Source organism: Lycorma delicatula, chromosome 10, assembly GCF_047948215.1.
Source record: "Lycorma delicatula isolate Av1 chromosome 10, ASM4794821v1, whole genome shotgun sequence".
NCBI lineage: Eukaryota > Metazoa > Arthropoda > Insecta > Hemiptera > Fulgoridae > Lycorma > Lycorma delicatula.
Window position 1 is genome coordinate 14071945 of NC_134464.1, and position 20573 is coordinate 14092517.

At 30.8% G+C, this 20573-nt stretch overlaps 1 protein-coding gene across 1 annotated transcript in view; it reads left to right on the forward strand.

The window, feature by feature from the left end:
* LOC142331575 (uncharacterized) overlaps positions 1 to 12177 on the forward strand; it is a 70576-nt gene extending 58399 nt beyond the window's left edge. Inside the window, exons 2-3 of the mRNA XM_075377577.1 lie at positions 6938 to 7093; positions 12027 to 12177. Of these exons, the coding sequence (XP_075233692.1) occupies positions 6938 to 7093; positions 12027 to 12077 (207 nt within the window). The 3' untranslated portion in view covers positions 12078 to 12177. The remainder of the gene's footprint in view (positions 1 to 6937; positions 7094 to 12026) is intronic.
* The last annotated feature ends 8396 nt before the right edge of the window (positions 12178 to 20573 follow it).

The following is a 20573-nucleotide window of genomic DNA, read 5'->3' on the forward strand; positions in this document are numbered from 1 at the left end:
TTTGTATGTAAAAGAAAACGGTTTTTAACTATTTATTCCGATCGTGTTATATTAAAACGTTGAATACCAAATGGTTATCACAACAGGTATGAGAAAAAGAACTAGTTCAATATTTCTCTGGATCGATGAATGGAAACCGCAGTTAAATCTTGTTTTCAATAGGATATAATATACTATATTAATATATCTTTTGACATTTAATTTTTTTATATATTAAAACGGTAAAGTGGGAAAATTTCAGTTCAATGATTTAAAATATAAACACCTGAGAGAAAAATAAATTAAATAGGCAAAGATAAATAAATAAAGTAGCTGGTAAATTAATAACTCAGAAGTCATTAACGAAAACAATTTCAGCACATGTTCATTTAAAGGTATGAAAAACTATGAATAAACATAGTTTATTCATGGTTTTAAGTAGGTCGGCGAAGGCACCACCTTGTGCCTTGTGTATGACCACCCTTGTGTCCTCAGCGGGAGGAGTCGATCTCCTTACAGATAACGATCTCGATCGTGATCTACTTGGTCTGTTGGTAGTGCTATGAAGTGCCAAGGCCGCCGGTTTTTAAAAAGATCAAAGATCTTTCTTATTATAATATCCACCTTTTATTATTACAAATATACAAAATGAAAAATACTTAAGACTAATTCAAACACAAATATTATAAACAAAAATTAGCTCTCCGTCGCATTTCCGAAACCGGCAGGATTACTTCAGAAGATGATATGGATGAGTGAAAACGAAGTGAAGTCTTGTACAATCTGAGGTCAACTGTTTATGAAAAACGTGGTTAATTGAATTCTAACCACCAGAGAACGCGGTTATCAAGGGTACATTCGAATCTGCATTGAAGAACTAGGATTTGAACGTTGTAATTATCGACTTCGAAATCAGATAATTTGTAAAGACGCGTTCACCACTATACCAACCCGGTGGGTTATACTCACCAAATATTTCCAAAATTTTACTATTTTTTTACCGAGAAATTAAAAAAATATAAATTTCACTTTTACTCCATTTAATAACTTTAAACTACGAATTTAAAAAAATCCTTTCTTCTATGCAATTATATCATAAGAAGACCATGTGCACATATTATAATCAATTTATCCTCATTAGTTTATGCTTTGGGTTGTCTTCAATTTCTATAAGGCCACTATTGAAAATATCTCCACTGAAAAATATCTTGGAACGGCTCGTAGTAAGAAAGGAACATGAGAATTTATCGGATCGCTAATAGTGATCCGAATGAGAAGTTCAGCACTGTAACAGATTTTTTATTATTTACACGTTTTAATAAATAATTTTTCATATTTAGATAACATTTCTGAATAATCGCGATTTGTTAGATCGAGAGCGTACCTGATACATGCAAAAGAAAACCTTCAACAACTAACCTAACAACAAATACCCCGTTTGAATTTTAAATTCAGCCGGAAGATATTATTATAGGTGATATTACAAGAGTACCCCATTGCACCTCCCAAAACACCCCCCCACCTCGTTTTTGGGGCACCACGTTTTTTACCACTTGATGGTGGTGATTGGTATAGCTTCCTACGAGGTGCTCGCATATCTCATTTTTGTAGCCTCACACGCAGTCCCAACGAAAACCCATTATTCATAAACAAAAATATTTATATTGATTTTATATTATTTTATTTAACGTATATTTAATTCTATTACTTGTGTAATAAAATTCATTCGAATCAATCAGTTCAAACCAAGTTCACACAGTGATAGACACTGAAATATATATAAAATCCTTCTCAGTTATGTCAAGAGATATGAGTAAAAATTTAGTTGAGATTGATCGAGTTGTTTTTTTGTTCCCGAACAGAAACCCTTTTCCTCTTTATATAATAACATAAATATAAATGAAAATAATTATCACTCAAAAATACATCTGTTTTCATTTTGTCTTACCGATGTATAATTGATGAATAAATTTATATTTAATTCTAAACCAATAAAATATTATACGCAAAAATAAAAATTATTTATTTTGAAAAAATTTCCAATTTTAATTATACTTTTTATTTCAATATTAAATAAAATTATTTATTTCAAATCTATTCATAGACCCTTAACATAGAAATCCAAAATCATTACATATTTATCATAGCAATGCACATTTTATGTGTAAAATTAATAATTTACACAGCCAAACCAAACTCAAGTATTATAATATAAAAAATAAATTGTGCTCAAAAATAGCCAACATATAAAAATAAACCGGAATCTATTTATCAATCTATATATCTAGCCAAAATATTCCTGTGCATGAAGATCATTCAAATATAACTGAAATGTGCCAGAATAATTCGTTTACTAAATATTGGTTTACAAAATTACAATATAACTGCAATTACTAAAATTAACGACCGTAAAGTCATGTGTTTACATTTAAGGAACAACGAATATTTAAAAAAAAAATTCATTATAGTGAACTTTAAGTCTTTTAACATAACCATCATTCTGCTTTGCAATTTAATTTATCTCACAGAATAAACATGAAAACCTAATTATAAACACTCGTTAGATGATGGGCAACTTGCAATAAGTAAACCAGTGCTAGTGTCTCCACTCGATTTTAATCCTTAGTCTTATGATATTTTTTTACAAATAAATACAACGGCTCCTCATTACGTAAAATATTAAAAGCCTAAACAGCAAAATAATAATCACAGCGCTCATGTATTTATAACCGATTCATAAATTTATTCTATTGTGTTACATGACAAACAACATACAAAATTTACACAAGCATTCTGCGCTCTTTTGATAAGAGAATTTTATTCATTTCCTAAATCGGTGTAAGCAGCAACACTATAATGAAATAGTGGGAATAATTATGCATTTATCAGATTCTTCTTTAACTGGAAATGAGAATTGATAAACTTCGCAACTGATAAAATACCGGAAATACCTTCCTACAGACGCGAGTAATTTGAGTCCCCCAGATTAAGCCTTCATGTACGTGTAATCCCAAATTTTTAATTACTGTTACGCTTGTCTAAGAGTGTATTATGAAATAGTCTGTAAGAAAGTAAATCACAGTCAAACTCGTTCAATATGTACTATAACTTTAAAGCATGTACAATATGATGCATTTGCATGTAGCAATGCAAATATTATTTATTATTTATTATTCGGAACTAAATAATAAAAAGTGAGCCACTTAAATATTTTAGTCAGTTTAACATTAATATTATTTACAATGATTTCCAATCGGTCAATATATTTGGAAGTCATCAGCAAATACCATTAATAATCGTGCCGTAGATAACGTTCTTGTAACCGAATTTGTAAATAGCGAGAACACATTACCATCTGTCAGATAAAAGTAATTCAAACAACTTGCAGGCTCCTTCCAAAAAAATTAAAGCAACACAGTCCCAGCAAACGATCCAAATGCACGTTTGAAATAAATTAAAACCAAAATAGTAATTTCTCGTCCATAGCATTTCTCTCATCATCAAGGACTCTAACCGAAGGTGTCTGGGTATTAAGAAGTTTATTTAACGACTGGAAAATAGACAGAATAGGTGTTTTACAAACAGAATTAATATGTTTACACATTAATTTATCTAATTCTTTTCCAGCAACACAGAAATATTTATACATCTATAATATTTATCTGTTTCTGGTATAAGTATTTTCTTAATCCAAACAATTATACCCGACTTCCATAGAGACAGATATTCACTTTTTTCTATTGAGAAATTAAAGATATATAGTATAACAGGAACGAACTGTTACAGGCTACATAAGTCTAAATATTCAAAAGAAATTCCATCAGCTCCAGCAGCATTTGAAGTGATATGATTCACCACTTTAACACTATACAACTTAAAAATAATCTACAAAATCAAAATAGACTTATAACTTTGGAGTAGCTAACTTAAAAATCGATTACATAGAATTACATTCCACAATTTTTGTTAGCTGTTAATACTTAAAAGATTAAGCAGTAATTTACTTTTGCCTTTTCTCAACATCTGTTTACACTTATTTCTGAATTTTCAATATTTATTCCAATTCTCAGCAAATCACAGAATAGATTTTTGAATAGCCGGATTGCACAATCATCATCATATGAATAAGTTAACTAAGAATTCTGTAACTAATTTATAGAAAATACAACTTTCCATCAAGACAAGGGGGTTCTATAAATATTATCTCACTTAATCTTAAATCTTTACAGCATCTTCTGTAAGTGAATATAATTTAAATTTTTGAAATCACGTATTTCTAAAACATTAAATTTCTTCCTATAATTATGAATCTTAACAGTACTAAATATTAAATCGTGATGAGACAACCCAGGTGTGTGCCTAAGTCTGATTATATCAAGAAAGATTATTTATGTAATGTGTAACAATTAAATTAATATCTGTTGCACGCGTTGAAGTAAAATTAGTTGGACCTAGAGGAAATGATGAGAAATATAACTGATCGTTCTAGATTGCTTTGGAAAAATTCACAAAAGACTGATGTCTCTATTAAATACTAAAAGAGAGAAAGCGACTCAATATTACAACATAATTTAAAATTATTTTTATTATTTTTCAAGGAAAGATTTAAAAAATTGCAGTAAATTTTTTTCTTAAAACTTACTAGTGATTTTGCAATAATTATTTGCAAATCAACAAGTTACAAGCTTATCTGAAGAAGAAAACATATAACACTAAAAATAACAATGATAAACATAACTTTTGTTTCCTAACATGCGGTACGTGATTTTAATGTTGTTTTTTATTCTGAAAATGAACATGAACTCAGAATCTCTCTATCACTCACCATTTTTGAAAATTTTTTAAATTTTATTTAAAGGAGTTTTTCATTTTTCAACGTATAGTTAACATTTTAGGTTCCTACATTGTATTTTGTTAGCTAAACTTTTATTGTTTAACTTTTTTAACACAATTTGTAAGCAACATATAACCAATACTAGTCAAAGATTTAAATAAGATCATGGTCACATATTATGATATCATATGTAATACTGAAGAGTTAGTCTTCACGGACAAGATTAATTATGTCTGTGCAGACAAAACATGCAGCTGAAAACACAGATGTGTTGTTTGTATTAAGTACTGGATTTAGGAATGAATTAATTTTGTTAAGTCTTATTGCTATCTTAAATTTGTTAACAGTGCGGTGTTATAATAACTCTAAATATTGAAAATAATGTGAATGCTTTTGTTGTGCATGTGGTGAGTTTACCGTTATCAATCAAATAAAAAATACCTTTAATTAAAAAAGCGTATCATTTGTACTTTCAGTGTAAAACTGGTGATTAGGATAAGACTGGCGTGAACCGAAAAATCAAGTCACCGATAGTTACCTTTATTTAACAAGTGTGTGTGGTATTTCTAAAAAATCTACACATACTGTAAAATATCCTTCATTGCAATCTGCAATCAGGCCTGTTCGTCACAGTGAAATTATTCCAGTTCCTGAGCCACCTGTGAGTGTATGATTCGAATGCAGCGATGAAGAATCAGGCAGTACTGAAGAAGACAACAATGATTTCGATTTTGAATTATCTTCTAATAAGCCTCATCTTACTTTACAAGGTAAATTAAACGACTTAGGGATTTAAAAACTGTTAAAACCAGGAATACAAGGTTGGAATTTATTTTTTAAAAATACAAAATTTCGGGCTTTCGAAACTGACAAAAAGAACTTTCTTTGTACTTTATTGATGAAAATATTTTGGTTTATTGCACAAATATTAATGAGCTAATGTTGCACTTAGGACAAGTTCATAAACCTGAGAACTGGAGCCTTTTCTTAGATTCCTCCGAGTGTAATTTAAAAGTGATTCGACTACACAACGGCAACATATATCCTTCGATACCAATCGCTTATACTATTAATTGGAATTAGACAAACGATGTGATGAAAGACGTTCTTGAAAAAATAAATTATAAAAAAAATAGCTGAAACATACGTGGTGATTTAAGTTACATTTATTTTGGTAGACATGCAGTTAGGGTATACTGAAAGTATATGTGTTTTCTTTGCGAATGGGACAGCCGAGCTTGGAATAACATTATATTACCAAAGAGTGGAAGTAACGGGACAACTTAACTCAAAATGGGAAATCTATTACTCATCAGCCCTTAATTGAACCCAAAAATATTTTTACCCCCTTACCATGTCAAGTTGGGACTAATAAAATTTTTTGCAAAAGCAATGAAGAAGAATAGTCCCAGATTTTTGTACATCAGGCAGAAATTTCCAAATGTAAATGAAGAAAAATTTAAGAAGAAATATTTGTTGGTCCTCATTTAAAGAGTCGGTCAAAGATGATGTATTTAAGTCAATGTTAAATAATGTAGAATGTGCAGTTTGGCCTTCATTTAAAGACGTTTGCTGAACGTTTTCGCCAAACAAAAATCCGACAATTAGCACGATAGTGTTAATCAATTTTTTACTTCATACAGAGCTGTGGGATGTAATATGACTTTGAAAATACATTTCCTCCACTCACATCTGGATTTTTTCCAGGACTAGCACGGAGATGTAAGTGATGAACACGGTGAACGTTTCCACCAAGACATTTCATTTATGGAAAGGGAAATTCACTATAAAGAAAAATGATATACTAACATGCCAGCCGGTTACTGCTGGACATTAATTCCATGCAAAATTTTAAATGTTACAAATTTTAAATTCATTTTGCCTTAATTATTAAGTAGGATAATTTATTTAAAACTAGGGGTGATAGAAAAATTTAATTCCCAGACTTGTAATATACGCATAAAAATAATTCAAGAAATCGTATCACACTTATAGAAACATTAACAATTTTTTTTTGTGTATTAGTGTAATCATTTACCCATTAAATTAATAAAACCATTATTAAAAAAAGTTAAATAAATAATTGGTTAACATTAGTAATTCGAAAACGTATTATTTTTTCAGTACGACGAACTAAGAAGGTGTCTTGGAGAGTGTTCTTGGGTAGATAAACCGCAATGGTTTAAAAAGATGTTACTCACAATGATTATAAGATCATTGGCACCATTTCACCTGAAACCGTTTGGACTTTATGTAATTAATTTAGAAAACTTTATTAACGTAAGTTAAAAGAGTAAGATTTAATTTCATTAGATTATAAAATATAATGTAAGTTTTAAAATGTGATAAAAGTTTTAGGATTTTTAAATTAAATTTCAAGATGGTGAAAAACAATACCGTATTGATGTTATACCAATACAATAAAGAGCATTTGTTATTTAGGTAGAATATTTATAAAGGATAAACAAGTAATGCAGCTATTAACAGAAAAGCACAAACAAGAAGAGCTTTCATGAGAAAACGAATCAGAGAATTAAATATAAATTGAAGAATTAAAAGGGATTTTTGAAAGTATTTGTGTGTGGGTTGCAGCAATTTAGGGCACAAAAACATAGACAATTGGAAGAGTGGAAAGAATAATACTTTGATAATAATTTGAAATGAGGTCTTAAGACCTGAGAAGAAAAAATTGTGGTAAAATGTTGTAACAGACCAACCAAGTTGAAAGGCCATAATAGTAGTATACAGATTTATTTAATTTTCTGATAGAGGGATGTATAGATGGTAGATAATGCACAGAAATACAAAGATAAGGTTATATAAATCAATTAATGATGCTTGATTTAATTTATATGTTGAGTTTAAACGATTAGAAAAACCATTACAAAACAAAAAGGAGTGAAGAATTACATGAAATGAATTAATCGAAAAAATTAAACAAAGAAGAAAGAAAGCTTAGAAAAAGAAACATTGTAAAAAATGTTTCTTTTTCTTAAATAAATATATATTTAAATAAAATAATTTAAAATAATTGCAGTATTTAAAAAAAATTAAAGCAACTGAAAATATAAATTTTTACATTCCCGACTAGCGCTGTAGCAGAGCTATAATTTTAGAAAGGTAAGTATTCTCATAGGTCCAATTTGGGCATATGCGCTTTTCACCGTATCTTTACACTTTGACACCTATGGAACACATAAAACTGGATGGAAATTTTCCGGATATTCGTATGTACATGTATGTGATCGGTGTCGCAATTTAAATCGCCTTATACCTTCAGAACTATTCGACGGATTTTAACCAAACTTGGTCAGATTACTTCTTTATATGGGCATTAATGACATTAAATTTTCAACATAAAATGTGAAAGGGGTGGAACTGTAACCAAGGTCACTCTCAGTAACTTGACATTTCGCCTATGTAATGTCTTATTTTTCTTAGGCACATTTGTTAACAATTAAAAAATAATATTAGCAAAAAAACAACATTTTTCCAAATTCGCATCCCACCCCAATACTCCGTCATTAGTACTTCCTTTAAATACAAGGAGCGCAATTTCAGCATTGACATACAGCTGCTGCAGTCGTCTTCTATGCAGTACCGTTACAGGTGAGTGGCAGAATTAATTTTTTTTCGTTATTATAAAGTTACAGCAACTTTAAAATCTGTTCAGAATTAAAACTGAACAATAAGTAAATAAGCAAAATTTAGAATGAACATTACAAAGATACAGAGAAGTACAGTTAATAACGAAAAAAATTAAATTGTAGAGGAATTTCTAAAGCTGGTTTATAAAACCAGTTAATTGAATCTATAAACAAATCAAAAGTATTGTTTCTCATTAATCTTGAAAAGTCGCTGATAGTGTTATCCAATAAATTTACTGCCATATAATTTTGATGCCAATCCAAACGATATTCATTCCGTTGACTGATCAGAGAGATTTCCTTCCTAACGTTTCGTATTTTAAAATCATTATATATGAGGTTATTGCTTATAAACCAATATATGTTTAAAATTTTTCGCAGTGTTTTTGTCTGAAAACGTTCAAGTATGTCAATATTGGAAATGCTTGGTGTACCACATAATTCAAGACCATAAGTCCAAATTGGTTTCAAGATGGATTTATAAATCAATAATTAATTTTTTACTGAGATCAAATGTCTGTGTCCTGCGTAGTCAGTACACGTTTTTAAACTGTAGGTCTTACTGCATTCGCTTAGATTTGATATGTTTTATTCAAGTAAGGTGCCGGTTAAAATGAAAACCTATATATTTACAGTTTTGAGAACTTGTAATATTAACAGATTTCGACTTTGTTTTATTTATCTTTATTTTCCAACTTGTAACCCAGGATTAGAGAAGGGTGAGATAATGTTGACAAAATGAGCTGCAGTAACTGGATTCTCATGAAAAGCAAGGATTGCATTATCGCCACTAAACGTTGCAACGGTTGTAACTGCCGTAATTGGCAAGTCGGCAGTACACAGAATATATAAGATGGATACGAGAACGCTTTCTTGAGGTGACCATGATTTTATTTGGAACAAATCCGTTAAAACTTCTCTACGTTTACCTTGAAATTATCTATATTCTACGTAAAATTTTAGTACTACATTGAAAAAGCAAATTCGTGATTTGAAATTTAATTATTTACGAACTGCGTCATTCTATTAAAAAACAAATTGTAAAGCACTTTAGAGAACACTGGAAGAAGGCTGATATGCTTATAACATTTAATATCTGTTGGTTCTTTAGGTTGTTTTGCTATAAAAAGTTTTGTGAAATTATCCACGGGCAAGGAAAATGACCAATTCGAATAACAGCATTAAAAATTATAGTGACTAAACGTATCGCATGTCGAGGTAATGATTGAAGAACCTGGCCGGTGATTAAATTACATCCCGACGCCTTTGTAGCTTTTAATAAAGTGTATTCAGCAGACTGCCTAACAGAGAACTCTTCAATAGAAGACTGAAAAGAAATGGTTTTCAAAGTTTGAATTAATCGTTTTATTTCTTTAAAAGCCGTGTTAAATCTTTCTTTATCAGGGTAACGAGTTCTCTGCCATACGCGTCGTAGTTTCCAGCGATCTTCTATCTTTTCTCTGATGAAGACCGATAGTATTTTGAGATTGAGGTGTAGAGTCTAATTTGGGAGTAGAGGCCCAGGACGCTGAGTGAATCAATTTGGTCATTTTGTGTACTGCATTATACATATAAGCCGGTGATATTAAAGGCATCTTCAACCTTCTATTTATTTCCAAAAAGTCTTGAAAACGTCGTTTACTTGTCAATTTATTAGAGTAAGGATCGAAAAGCATAACATCAAAAGATACCGTAAGCACAATAGGTGTTTGATCTGACGACTAGTCAAAATGTGGTTCAAGATGTAAATACTTTTCAAAAATACCTTTTGAAAATGAAAAAATCCAGGAGGTCTTGAATTTTATTAAGAACTGTAGTCCAGCATGTGGATTCACTAGAAAACACTCCAACTATTGTCAATCACCGATTCGAAAAGTTGCCTGCCGTTTATTATTCAAGATCCCCAGTGTAAGTGCTTAGAATTCCAATCTCCACCGCAGATGAATCTCGGACCCAAGCATCTAAAGAATGATGTAAACTGATCCGCCTTCAGAGCAGGCCTTGAAGATCAATAAACGGAAGAGAGACAGAAAATCGTGGTCATTCATCGTGGACAACCACGATAGTGGCGTCAGAAAACACTTTTTAATGTACAAGTGATAGAGATTAAGAAAAAGTACTTTTAATAATAAAAGAGCAGTACTGACGTGTACATTCCCTGAAGGGTGTTTGGCGCAATATATTGTATAGCCATGAAAATAGACAAAAAGGCTATCAGTCAACCTCGTTTCAGATATAAGCATTATAATGTCTGGCAGCGATTGCTTCGTTTGATGATGCAAAGTGTTAGTAACATTTCTAATCTCCTTGCCAACTTCGTCTGTTCATCAATGATTATTGATTTATCTTCCTAGTGATGCATGCCTTGCATAACCACTCTATATACTCTTTCGTGCTTAAGTTTATAAGTATAGCGACGAATATTGTTTTTAACTATATCCTAATAATTTTATACGTTTCAATATCAGCTGACAAAACATTTACCCCGATTTCGTTGTTGTCAGTTTGTATGAAATAACATTACAATTAAAAAATAATTGTCACAGAAAATTTTTCAATTCAGTTATTGTATTGACGCCTGTTATAAAAATAGTCTCAGGTGTTAATGTTTCTGCATGAAAATCCTAGTTTTTCATTTTTTCAAGAAGAATGAATTTCAGTTAACGATTAAATTCTAAACTTATTCGGCAAGTACACCAAAGTGAAGGAAACTGCTTAATTTGTGTGGTGAGAGGATGTGGACTTTAGCAACACTATTTGAACAGTCAGTAGGAGATTGAAAATGAGAAAAAGAAGGACGATTGAAGTGAAGATTGAAAACCACACGGGGACAAAAATATAAGGCTATACATAGAAATGGATGGTGACAGAGATAGCGTAAAGAACCAGCCAGAAGAACAAATGATAAGTTTTAAAATTTGGTAAAGAGTTAGCTTCATTGATTAAATCACATTAAAATCAATCTTTTATGTATTATTTTCGTTAAATGTTCATCGTGTAACAATAGTCAAATCAGGTACGTAACACGAACACCAAAAAGTCAAATTAAGAGAATTGTGGTAGATACAGAATTTGTATTATGCGTGTTTTAAAACTTTTTAACGTTATTTTTTTGACTAGAAACAAGCGGTGTTTTCTGCATAACGATGTTTAAAATGTATATTATACTTTTGGCATTAAATCTTTCAAACAATTAATCTTATTTATTTGAAAATGTTTACAAATTAGATAACATGACCTTATTCATCCAAAAAAATTCATAGTAATTGTTAAACAAGATGGGGTAACCTTAATTTCCAAAGGCTTTTTTTAGGCGCCCTATTATTTTTATCTTGATGTTACGTTATATACGTATAATACATATAAACAAACAACTACTAATTTAGATTAAATGACAAAAATAATTATGCATTTACTTCTGGATTTTTACATTCTACAAACGGTCTTAAAAGAAACTCTTGGTTTTGCTATTTCAATAAATGTCTAAATTAGAATATATTTTCTTTTAAGGAATTGAAAGGTAAACTTGTTGCAACGTAAATGAAATTATTATTGTTTGTTTGCAGGTATTAAAGGTGTCTTATTCCTATTTCAATTTGATGCGCACATTAAAGTAAGCTGCTTATATATATTTATTAAAAAAATTGTTAAAATTATTGTTAGCATATATGTAATTATTGTAAGGGTCATGCGGAAAGCGATTTCCGCTTTGTATAAATAAAACTCAATCAATAATAACTGCTCAAAAATATTTTTGTTTTATTTGGAGTGTTTTTACCATAAACGTTCTTATTACATCTAATATGTTATTGAATGAATATCTATGTACTATTCATCCACCAACACCGGAACGAAGAAACTGCTTTCTGAAGATTTTCATCGCTTGCAAATCGTACGTGATTTACTTATTACAACAAAAGGTTAATTAGCTCCCGACCATGTCAAAATGAGAGAAAGGTTCCTATATGAAACAGTACGATCAAAAAGGAGTAAAGTTGTTACGTTTGGTTAATCTTAACTGTAGCCACTGAAGAATCCTGTTCGCACATTTTTTATAAGACCTCGATGAACAACGAATGTCTCCGAGAATTATGTTGAAAAGGAACACGTTATAATCATTCATGAATATCATTAACTGTATTTTCTCGATCTTGTCTAAAAAATACATCAACATGGCAGATCAAATCACCCGCAATCACCCCAAATAATCGATTTCTTGTGACTGTAGAAAGTTTATTATTGGATACCTTTCTACAATTAATCTAAACGTTACGTGCCGTATCATCGCATATTTTTTTGGCAAAAAGTAGATCAAACTTCATTATAGTAAAATTTTTAGTTACATTTTTCACTTTATAAAATTAATCCATTGTAATCATACGGGATATCAGAAGAACGTTAACAAGATTGACCTTGAATTTTGAAAGGCCTTTCGTTTTTGTACGGTAGTGTTGCGCAAACATGTATTACTTTCCAAATGTCTCTTGTAACCTTACCTTTTACCAAAAAAAATTATTTTGGAAATTATTATTCAATCAACTAAGAAATTTATTTAAACAAACTCAAGTGTTGGCAAGAAATTCATATTAGCACAGTTGTAAATTTTTCAGCCGACATCATAGGTAGATTTTACCACCTAGCTTGCCTACTAGAGCATTTTAAGTTATTTGTTACTTTTTAACATGTTATGGTCATTAAAAGTTTTCGAAATAATTTTAAATTATTTGCGTTTTACTACTTATGTAATTTGATCACTTTACCTGAAGATGGATTACCAAAATAAAAAATTATGATATGGAACTGAAAGCAAGATATTTTCTGCCCCAAACCACATACCAGTCAGTTGGTTAGAAAAAAATATTTCTTACATGTAAAGTGCTAATTTTCAGTTCAATATTATAGTATCTTATTATTTTCTTTTTTTCATTGTAATAATGTTCCTATTAATTCACTATAATCTTTAAAAGTAGCTGCGGTTTTGTCGTTTTGAAATACGGAATTCCTTTTTACACTATTTCACTAAATTCACAATAAATTGTATGCACAGTAAAATTGTGATACGCTCTCAATTTACGTTAAATATTAACGCTTATATACAGATTCTGCATGAATAGGGGGCGCCCGTCCGCTTATCCACCTGGACGTGCGTTCACCGCTGATTCCCGTGGGAGTCTACTGAGTTTCTGCCGAACCTTTCTGAATGACGACCAAGCCGTTCAACTTGTGATCATGAGCATCACCTCATGTTGGTGGGGGGGAGAGGCAAATGAGATATGGATGGACAGTCTACGATTGGTAGTATCTATAACAAGTTCAAACTTTACTATCCTTTTTTGGAACACCTTAATAAAACGCTAAGTATGTTATCAATAATATATATTTATTATATTTATGTACACTCCCGACTTAATTTTTATTTCATCGTTGTGTCACCATCAAAAACACAGAAAGGGTTTTCAAGATACATAAATGCGCTCTCACATTTTTTGGGATCAAAAGTATGAGTAGTATAGACAGATTTTTGAAACTTGAAACAAAACTTTGGCTTAAAGAAAAATTATATATTAACGTTCCATTTCTATATTTTATAAATTACCGAAAAATTAAGAAAATTTCCACTGATTTATATAACATACAATTAAAGATTATATTTTTCAGAAACAGCATTGCTCTGTTGATTTTTCAAATAATAATTAAAAAATCGAAAAGAATTATGAAATTTCTTTACCCCGTTCAACGTGTACGTAATTATGTTCTCAAATAATTTTTACTAACTTCTTATGAATTTAAATTTTTAACGTAGTTATTTAACGTTATATTTAATAACTTCATCTAGTTTTCTTAATATTTATGTATTTATATTTTTTAAAAAAAACTAAAACCATTTTATATTTTTGTAAATTTTTTGTCTTTTTTATGATAATGCATTTATCAAGATTTTTATTATCCGATCCAGGTAATCACTTGGACACTTCCTTCTTTAGCCGCGGTGACGTTTGTTTTTTCCTCTTTCTTGGCGTGATCTATGTAATATATTAGTATGTATCGATCACAATAAAAAATTTATTTATTTAATAAAGATCTACGTGTAAACTTCTGCACAAAAATGAGTTATCAAAATCTAAAGCATCCATTAACAGAAAACTTTGAGCGAAAATTAAAACAAAATTGTTACTGAAGTTGTAGTTGTCAAGCGATATAGTACGTGGGTGGTTTAAAAAAGTAAAGTATCTTAAAAGATGATTACTGTAAAAGATTCAGCAACGAATGGGAAGTGAGATCGAGGAAATAAACTGTTAAAAAAAGTGATGAATTTTAATATAAACAGAATACGAGAAATTCAGCACAGATTAATAAAACCATTTGATAGTTATCTACGTTTGTCTAACAAAAATTACGAGCTTTTGTTCGGAAGAAGAGTCCTGAATTGTGGATTGGATGGTCCATTATGAAAATACTCCAATAATAAAATTGGTGATCTCATAATAAAGTTTTGTAGCAAAAACTGCACTACCTGTTAAGGTTGTCCTGTATATTCATCGCAGTTAGCCCTCTTTGATCACTATTCCAAAAAAATTAAAAAAATAAAACTAGGAAAAAATGTAGATTTTCATGCATGCGCTCAATTTTGGCAAGAGTAATTCAGAAAAAGAGATGCAGGCCTATTTTCTGGAAAGAGAAAACCGTTATCAACCAAAAATAATCTAAATATCTGACGGTTTTTTTATGTCTCTTAAATCAGCGTTAATTAATCGAGTTAAGAAGTTAGATCGATAGTATCGAAGTTAAGCATCATCTCAACAGATAATTTTAACGCCACATTAACTGTTCATTAATGTTGCATATATATATATATATATATATATATATATATATATATATATTTTTTCCGGTTTGTATAATATATACTCGTATTTATATGAAAGGAAGTATGACTTCTTATACAATAAGAGTGAATTTAGTTACTGTGAAAATATGTTACTTATTGTCATATATCCCCAGAAATAATAAAAACTTCTTATTAATGTCACTTAAACAATCCTGTATTTATTCGTCTTCATTGGACAATTCGGAAGAATGAGAGAGTGGAAAAATAATTAACGTAGGTATCGGTTTTTTTTCAAAATATGAACAAAGCTGATGAAAGGATTGATACATTTTAGTTTTTTGACATATGAAAGTATGACAAATTAGTATACATTCACCTATTACGTTTTATAAACATCAACATATATGATTTAAATTTTTTTACGTTCATAAGAAAACGTATATAAAATTGTTTTTGGTATAGTTAAGACATGCTGGGGGCAAAATATTTACAGATAAACGGACAACTAAATCCTCAAGCTTATTTACACCAACTTTATACTAAAAGTTTGATATTTTTTCGTTCTTTTTAATAAATAAATGAAGGTGGATCAATGATACTAATCTAAAGAGAAAGGAATATGGAGAATTTCATTCTTTGATACCTCAACTAAAAAAGTATATACGCAATTAACAGTGCCTGTTTTAATGAAATTCTAAATCTCTTCGTAAACAACATTAGTACGTAGTTTTTCTAACACTTTCGAAATGCACAATCGATTTATCAAATAAAATTAAATATTAACTACAATATCTAATAACCTCTCAATAAACTAAATCATTTTTTTTAAACAACATTTCATTAGAACCGAAAATATCCATAGTGAAGAAAATGCTCTTGGGAGCGAAATAAATCATCAGCAATTTAAGTTGTTGCAAATTCCCATTTTCAACTGTAAACAGTCACGATGATCGGATCAAGAACATAATCCGTCACGTGCACTGGATTTGCCAGTGCTATCGTGAATGAATTTAACGCTGCGAATCTTTTCACTGTTTCTGCTGCGACTACTTTGTATTGGTCTCTGGGAGCCTAAACACAGTGTTTCCTTAAATTTAGAAATAATTGAAATAAATCTATCACAATTTGTATTAATAATTACTCTTTTACATTTAAATTATGACTGATATCTTGTAATAAAAATATGATAATGTAAGTCTATGATGACTCATATTCGTTAGAATAGAATGAGATTGAATTTAACACTAAAAAAAATAAAGACACGTCTACAGTTGTTATAAGATTTTATTTTTAAAAACTTTTAACTAATTGTGTTAGGTAATTTTATATAAACAGGAATTTTATATGTACAGATCAATAAAATTATGTTAATTATTCAAAATTAAGAAAAATAATTTTAGGAATTTTTTAAATCCTACAACAAAATAAAGGAATTTTTAGTCTTCTTAGATTTCTAACTTGCATATCTCTGATACTTGGCGGTACCAATGGAAAAACAAATCTAATCCATTTGAAACGATTTTAAACAATGATCTTCTAGCCTTCTATAGGTAAGTTTGTAAAATTATGTAAATATATATATTTTTTTCTTTGACAGCCATCGTGTTTAAAATTATGAACTATGTAAACAATATGAAGTGTATAAACGTTCTGGTTTATCGCACGACATTTATAAGATATAGTACAATAGTGGTCATGATACGATATGGTTATATCATGATATATAAAAACCACTAAACAATATGATTATGGTCATAATATAACTTTATGATTTATTTATATAACTTTATGATTTATCCATCCAGGCCTCTCGGAGCTAGTTCGAACCACATCTATTATTGTAAATTCAGTGAGACACAAAAATCTGTAAATAAATTAGGTCTAAATATTGTAGTGATCATTGATACTTTACCGTTTAGATAGCGCAATAACGGAGAAATAGCTTTAGAACGGAAATTATTGTAATTGGTTCAATTACCGGATCTTTACGTTTTGACACCTAAGAACCCAAAAACCAAAATTTGTATAGAAATTTTTCGGAAGTTCCGGACCTTATTTCTCCAGAAGTACTGGAGCGATTTTTACCAAACTTGGTCAGATTACTTCTATATAAGCGTAATTGATGACATTAGATGTTCAACATAAAAGGTCAACAGGGTGAGGCTGTAGAGCAAGGTAACTCTCAGTATCTCGAGATTTCGCCTAATTAAGGTCATATTTTTTGTAAGCATATTTGTTAAAAATTAAAAAATAATATTTTCAAAATCTTATTTTGCAAAATTGCACCAGCACCCCAAAAATGCTGTTGTGGTTGACTGGTATCTTTTGACGTCCCAGGTGAGAGATAGAAACCAATAATCCACTGTCAAACCAAGAATCCACCTGATTCCACACTCTGCCGAACATGTTTGCAGTAATCGCATCCACGGCTGTTATTATTCATTGACGTAAGTACTTTACATACCGCTCAAATATGTAATCGACTTCTTTTTATGAATTATAAGATTAAACAAAAAGGACAACTTGTAAATGCAACTACTGCTATCCTTGTATAAAAATACACAAATTTATTTCAATAAAAATAACTGACTCAAATTTAAAATATTCTATTTTTAATATTATACTAACCTTCTTACTAACCTGATATCTTGTAACCTTAACATTAACATTAATTCTTACTAACTCCCATTAACATTAATTCTTACTAACCTTCCTCCTCTATGAATCATGAGACCTTGCCGTTGGTGAGGGGGCTTGAGAGCTCAGTGATACGGAGTAGCTGGACCGAAGGTGCAACCATATCGAAGAGGTATCTGTTGAGAGCCAGACTAAGGAATGATTGCTGAAAGAGGGCAGCAGCTCTTTCAGTAGTTGTTAGGAGCGTGAGTCAGAATGACTTAAACGGCCATATCACATCACTCAGTCCTCTGAGTACTGCGCAGCTGAAAGCAATGGAAAACTACAGTTGCTTTTTTTCCAAGAAAATGTGGCTCTCTGCATTTTCATATAGCAATGATGGTGGCGCCTTCCTTACTAAATATTCGGGAGGTAAACTAGTCCCCAATTCGGATCTCCGGGTGTGGACTACTAAGGAAGGGGTCACCAGAAAATTTGAAAAATAACATTCTACGAGTCGGAGCGTAGAATGTTAGAAGTTTAAAAAAGGTTGGTAGGCTAGAAAATTTAAAAAGGGAAATGGATAGGATAAATGTGGATGTAGTAGGAATTAGTGAGGTTCGGTGTGAAGAGGAAGGTGACTTTTGGTCAGGTGATTTTAAAATAATTAACTCAGCTTCAAACAATGGGCAGACAGGAGTAGGTTTCATAATAAACAAGAAGATAGGGAAGAGAGTAGAGTATTTCAGAACGCATAGCGATAGAATCATTGTAATAAGGATAAAATCAAAACCTAAACCGACAACGATTGTTAACGTCTATATGCCTACAACCGCCCATGATGATGATGAGGTAGTGTGTGTATACGAAGAGATTAATGAAGAAATTAACACCTAAAAGGAGATGAAAATTTAATAATAGTTGGAGATTGGAATGCAAGCATTGGAAAAGGCAAGGAAGGAAATACAGTGGGTGAATACGGGCTGGGCAAAAGGAATGAAAGAGGGGACCGACTTATAGAGTTTTGCACGAAGTATAATTTACTAATTGCCAACACCCAATTTAAAAATCATAATAGAAGAATATGCACTTGGAAAAAGCCAGGCGATACTGCAAGGTATCAGATAGATTATGTCATGGTTAAGCAAAGATTTAGAAATCAACCCGTTGACTGCAAAACTTACCCTGTAGCAGACATTGATAGCGACCATAATTTGGTGATAATGAAATGTAGATTGGAGTTTAAAAACCTGAAGAAAGGTGTCAGATGAATCGGTGGAATTTAGAGAAGCTTGATGAAGAGCAGGTAAAGAAGACTTTTGAGGAGGACATCGCAAGAGGTCTGAGTAAAAAAGATAAGGTAGAAAATGTAGAAAAAGAATGGGAGAAAGTTAAAAAGGAAATTCTTAAATCAGCAGAAGCAAACTTAAGCGGAATAAAGAGAACTGGTAGAAAACCTTGGGTTTCAGAAGATATATTGCAGCTGATGGATGAACGTAGAAAATATAAGAATGCTAGTGATGAAGAAAGTAAAAGGAACTATCGGCAATTAAGAAATGCTATAAACAGGAAGTGCAAACTGGCGAAAGAAGAGTGGATTAAAGAAAAGTGTTCAGAAGTGGAAATAGAAATGAATATTGATAAAATAGACGGAGCATACAGGAAAGTTAAGGAAAATTTCGGGGAACATAAATTAAAATCTAATAATGTGTTAAACAAAGATGGTACACCAATATATAATACGAAAGGTAAAGTCGATAGATGGGTGAAATATATTGAAGAGTTATACGGAGGAAATGAATTAGAAAATGATAATAGAGGATGAAGAGGAAGTTGAGAGGATGAAATGGGAGAAACAATACTGAGATCTGAATTTAAAAGAGCATTAAAAGATTTAAATGGCAGAAAGGCTCCTGGAATAGACAGAATATCTGTAGAATTACTGCGCTGTGCAGGTGAGGAAGCGATTGAGAGATTATACAAACTGGTGTGTAATATTTATGAAAAAGGGGAATTTCCGTCAGATTTCAAAAAAAGTGTTATGGTCATGAGACCAAAGAAAGCACGGGCAGATAAATGTGAAGAATACAGAACAATTAGTTTAACTAGTCATGCATCAAAAATCTTAACTAGAATTCTATACAGAAGAATTGAGAGGAATGTGGAAGAAGTGTTAGGGGAAGACCAATTTGGTTTCAGGAAAAGTATAGGGACAAGGAAAGCAATTTTAGGCCTCAGATTAATAGTAGAAGGAAGATTAAAGAAAAACAAACCAACATACTTGGCGTTTATAGACCTAAAAAAGGTATTTGATAACGTAGACTGGAATAAAATGTTCAGCATTTAAAAAAAATTAGGGTTCAAATACAGAGATAGAAGAACAATTGCTAACATGATCAGGAACCAAACAGCAACAGTAATAATTGAAGAACATAAGAAAGAAGCTGTTATAAGAAAGGGAGTCCGACAAGGATGTTCCCTATCACCGTTACTTTTTAATCTTTACATGGAACTAGCAGTTAATGATGTAAAAGAACAATTTAGATTCGGAGTAACAGTACAAGGTGAAAAGATAAAGATGCTGCGATTTGTTGATGATATAGTAATTCTAGCCGAGAGTAAAAAGGATTTAGAAGAAACAATGAACGGCATAGATGAAGTCCTACGC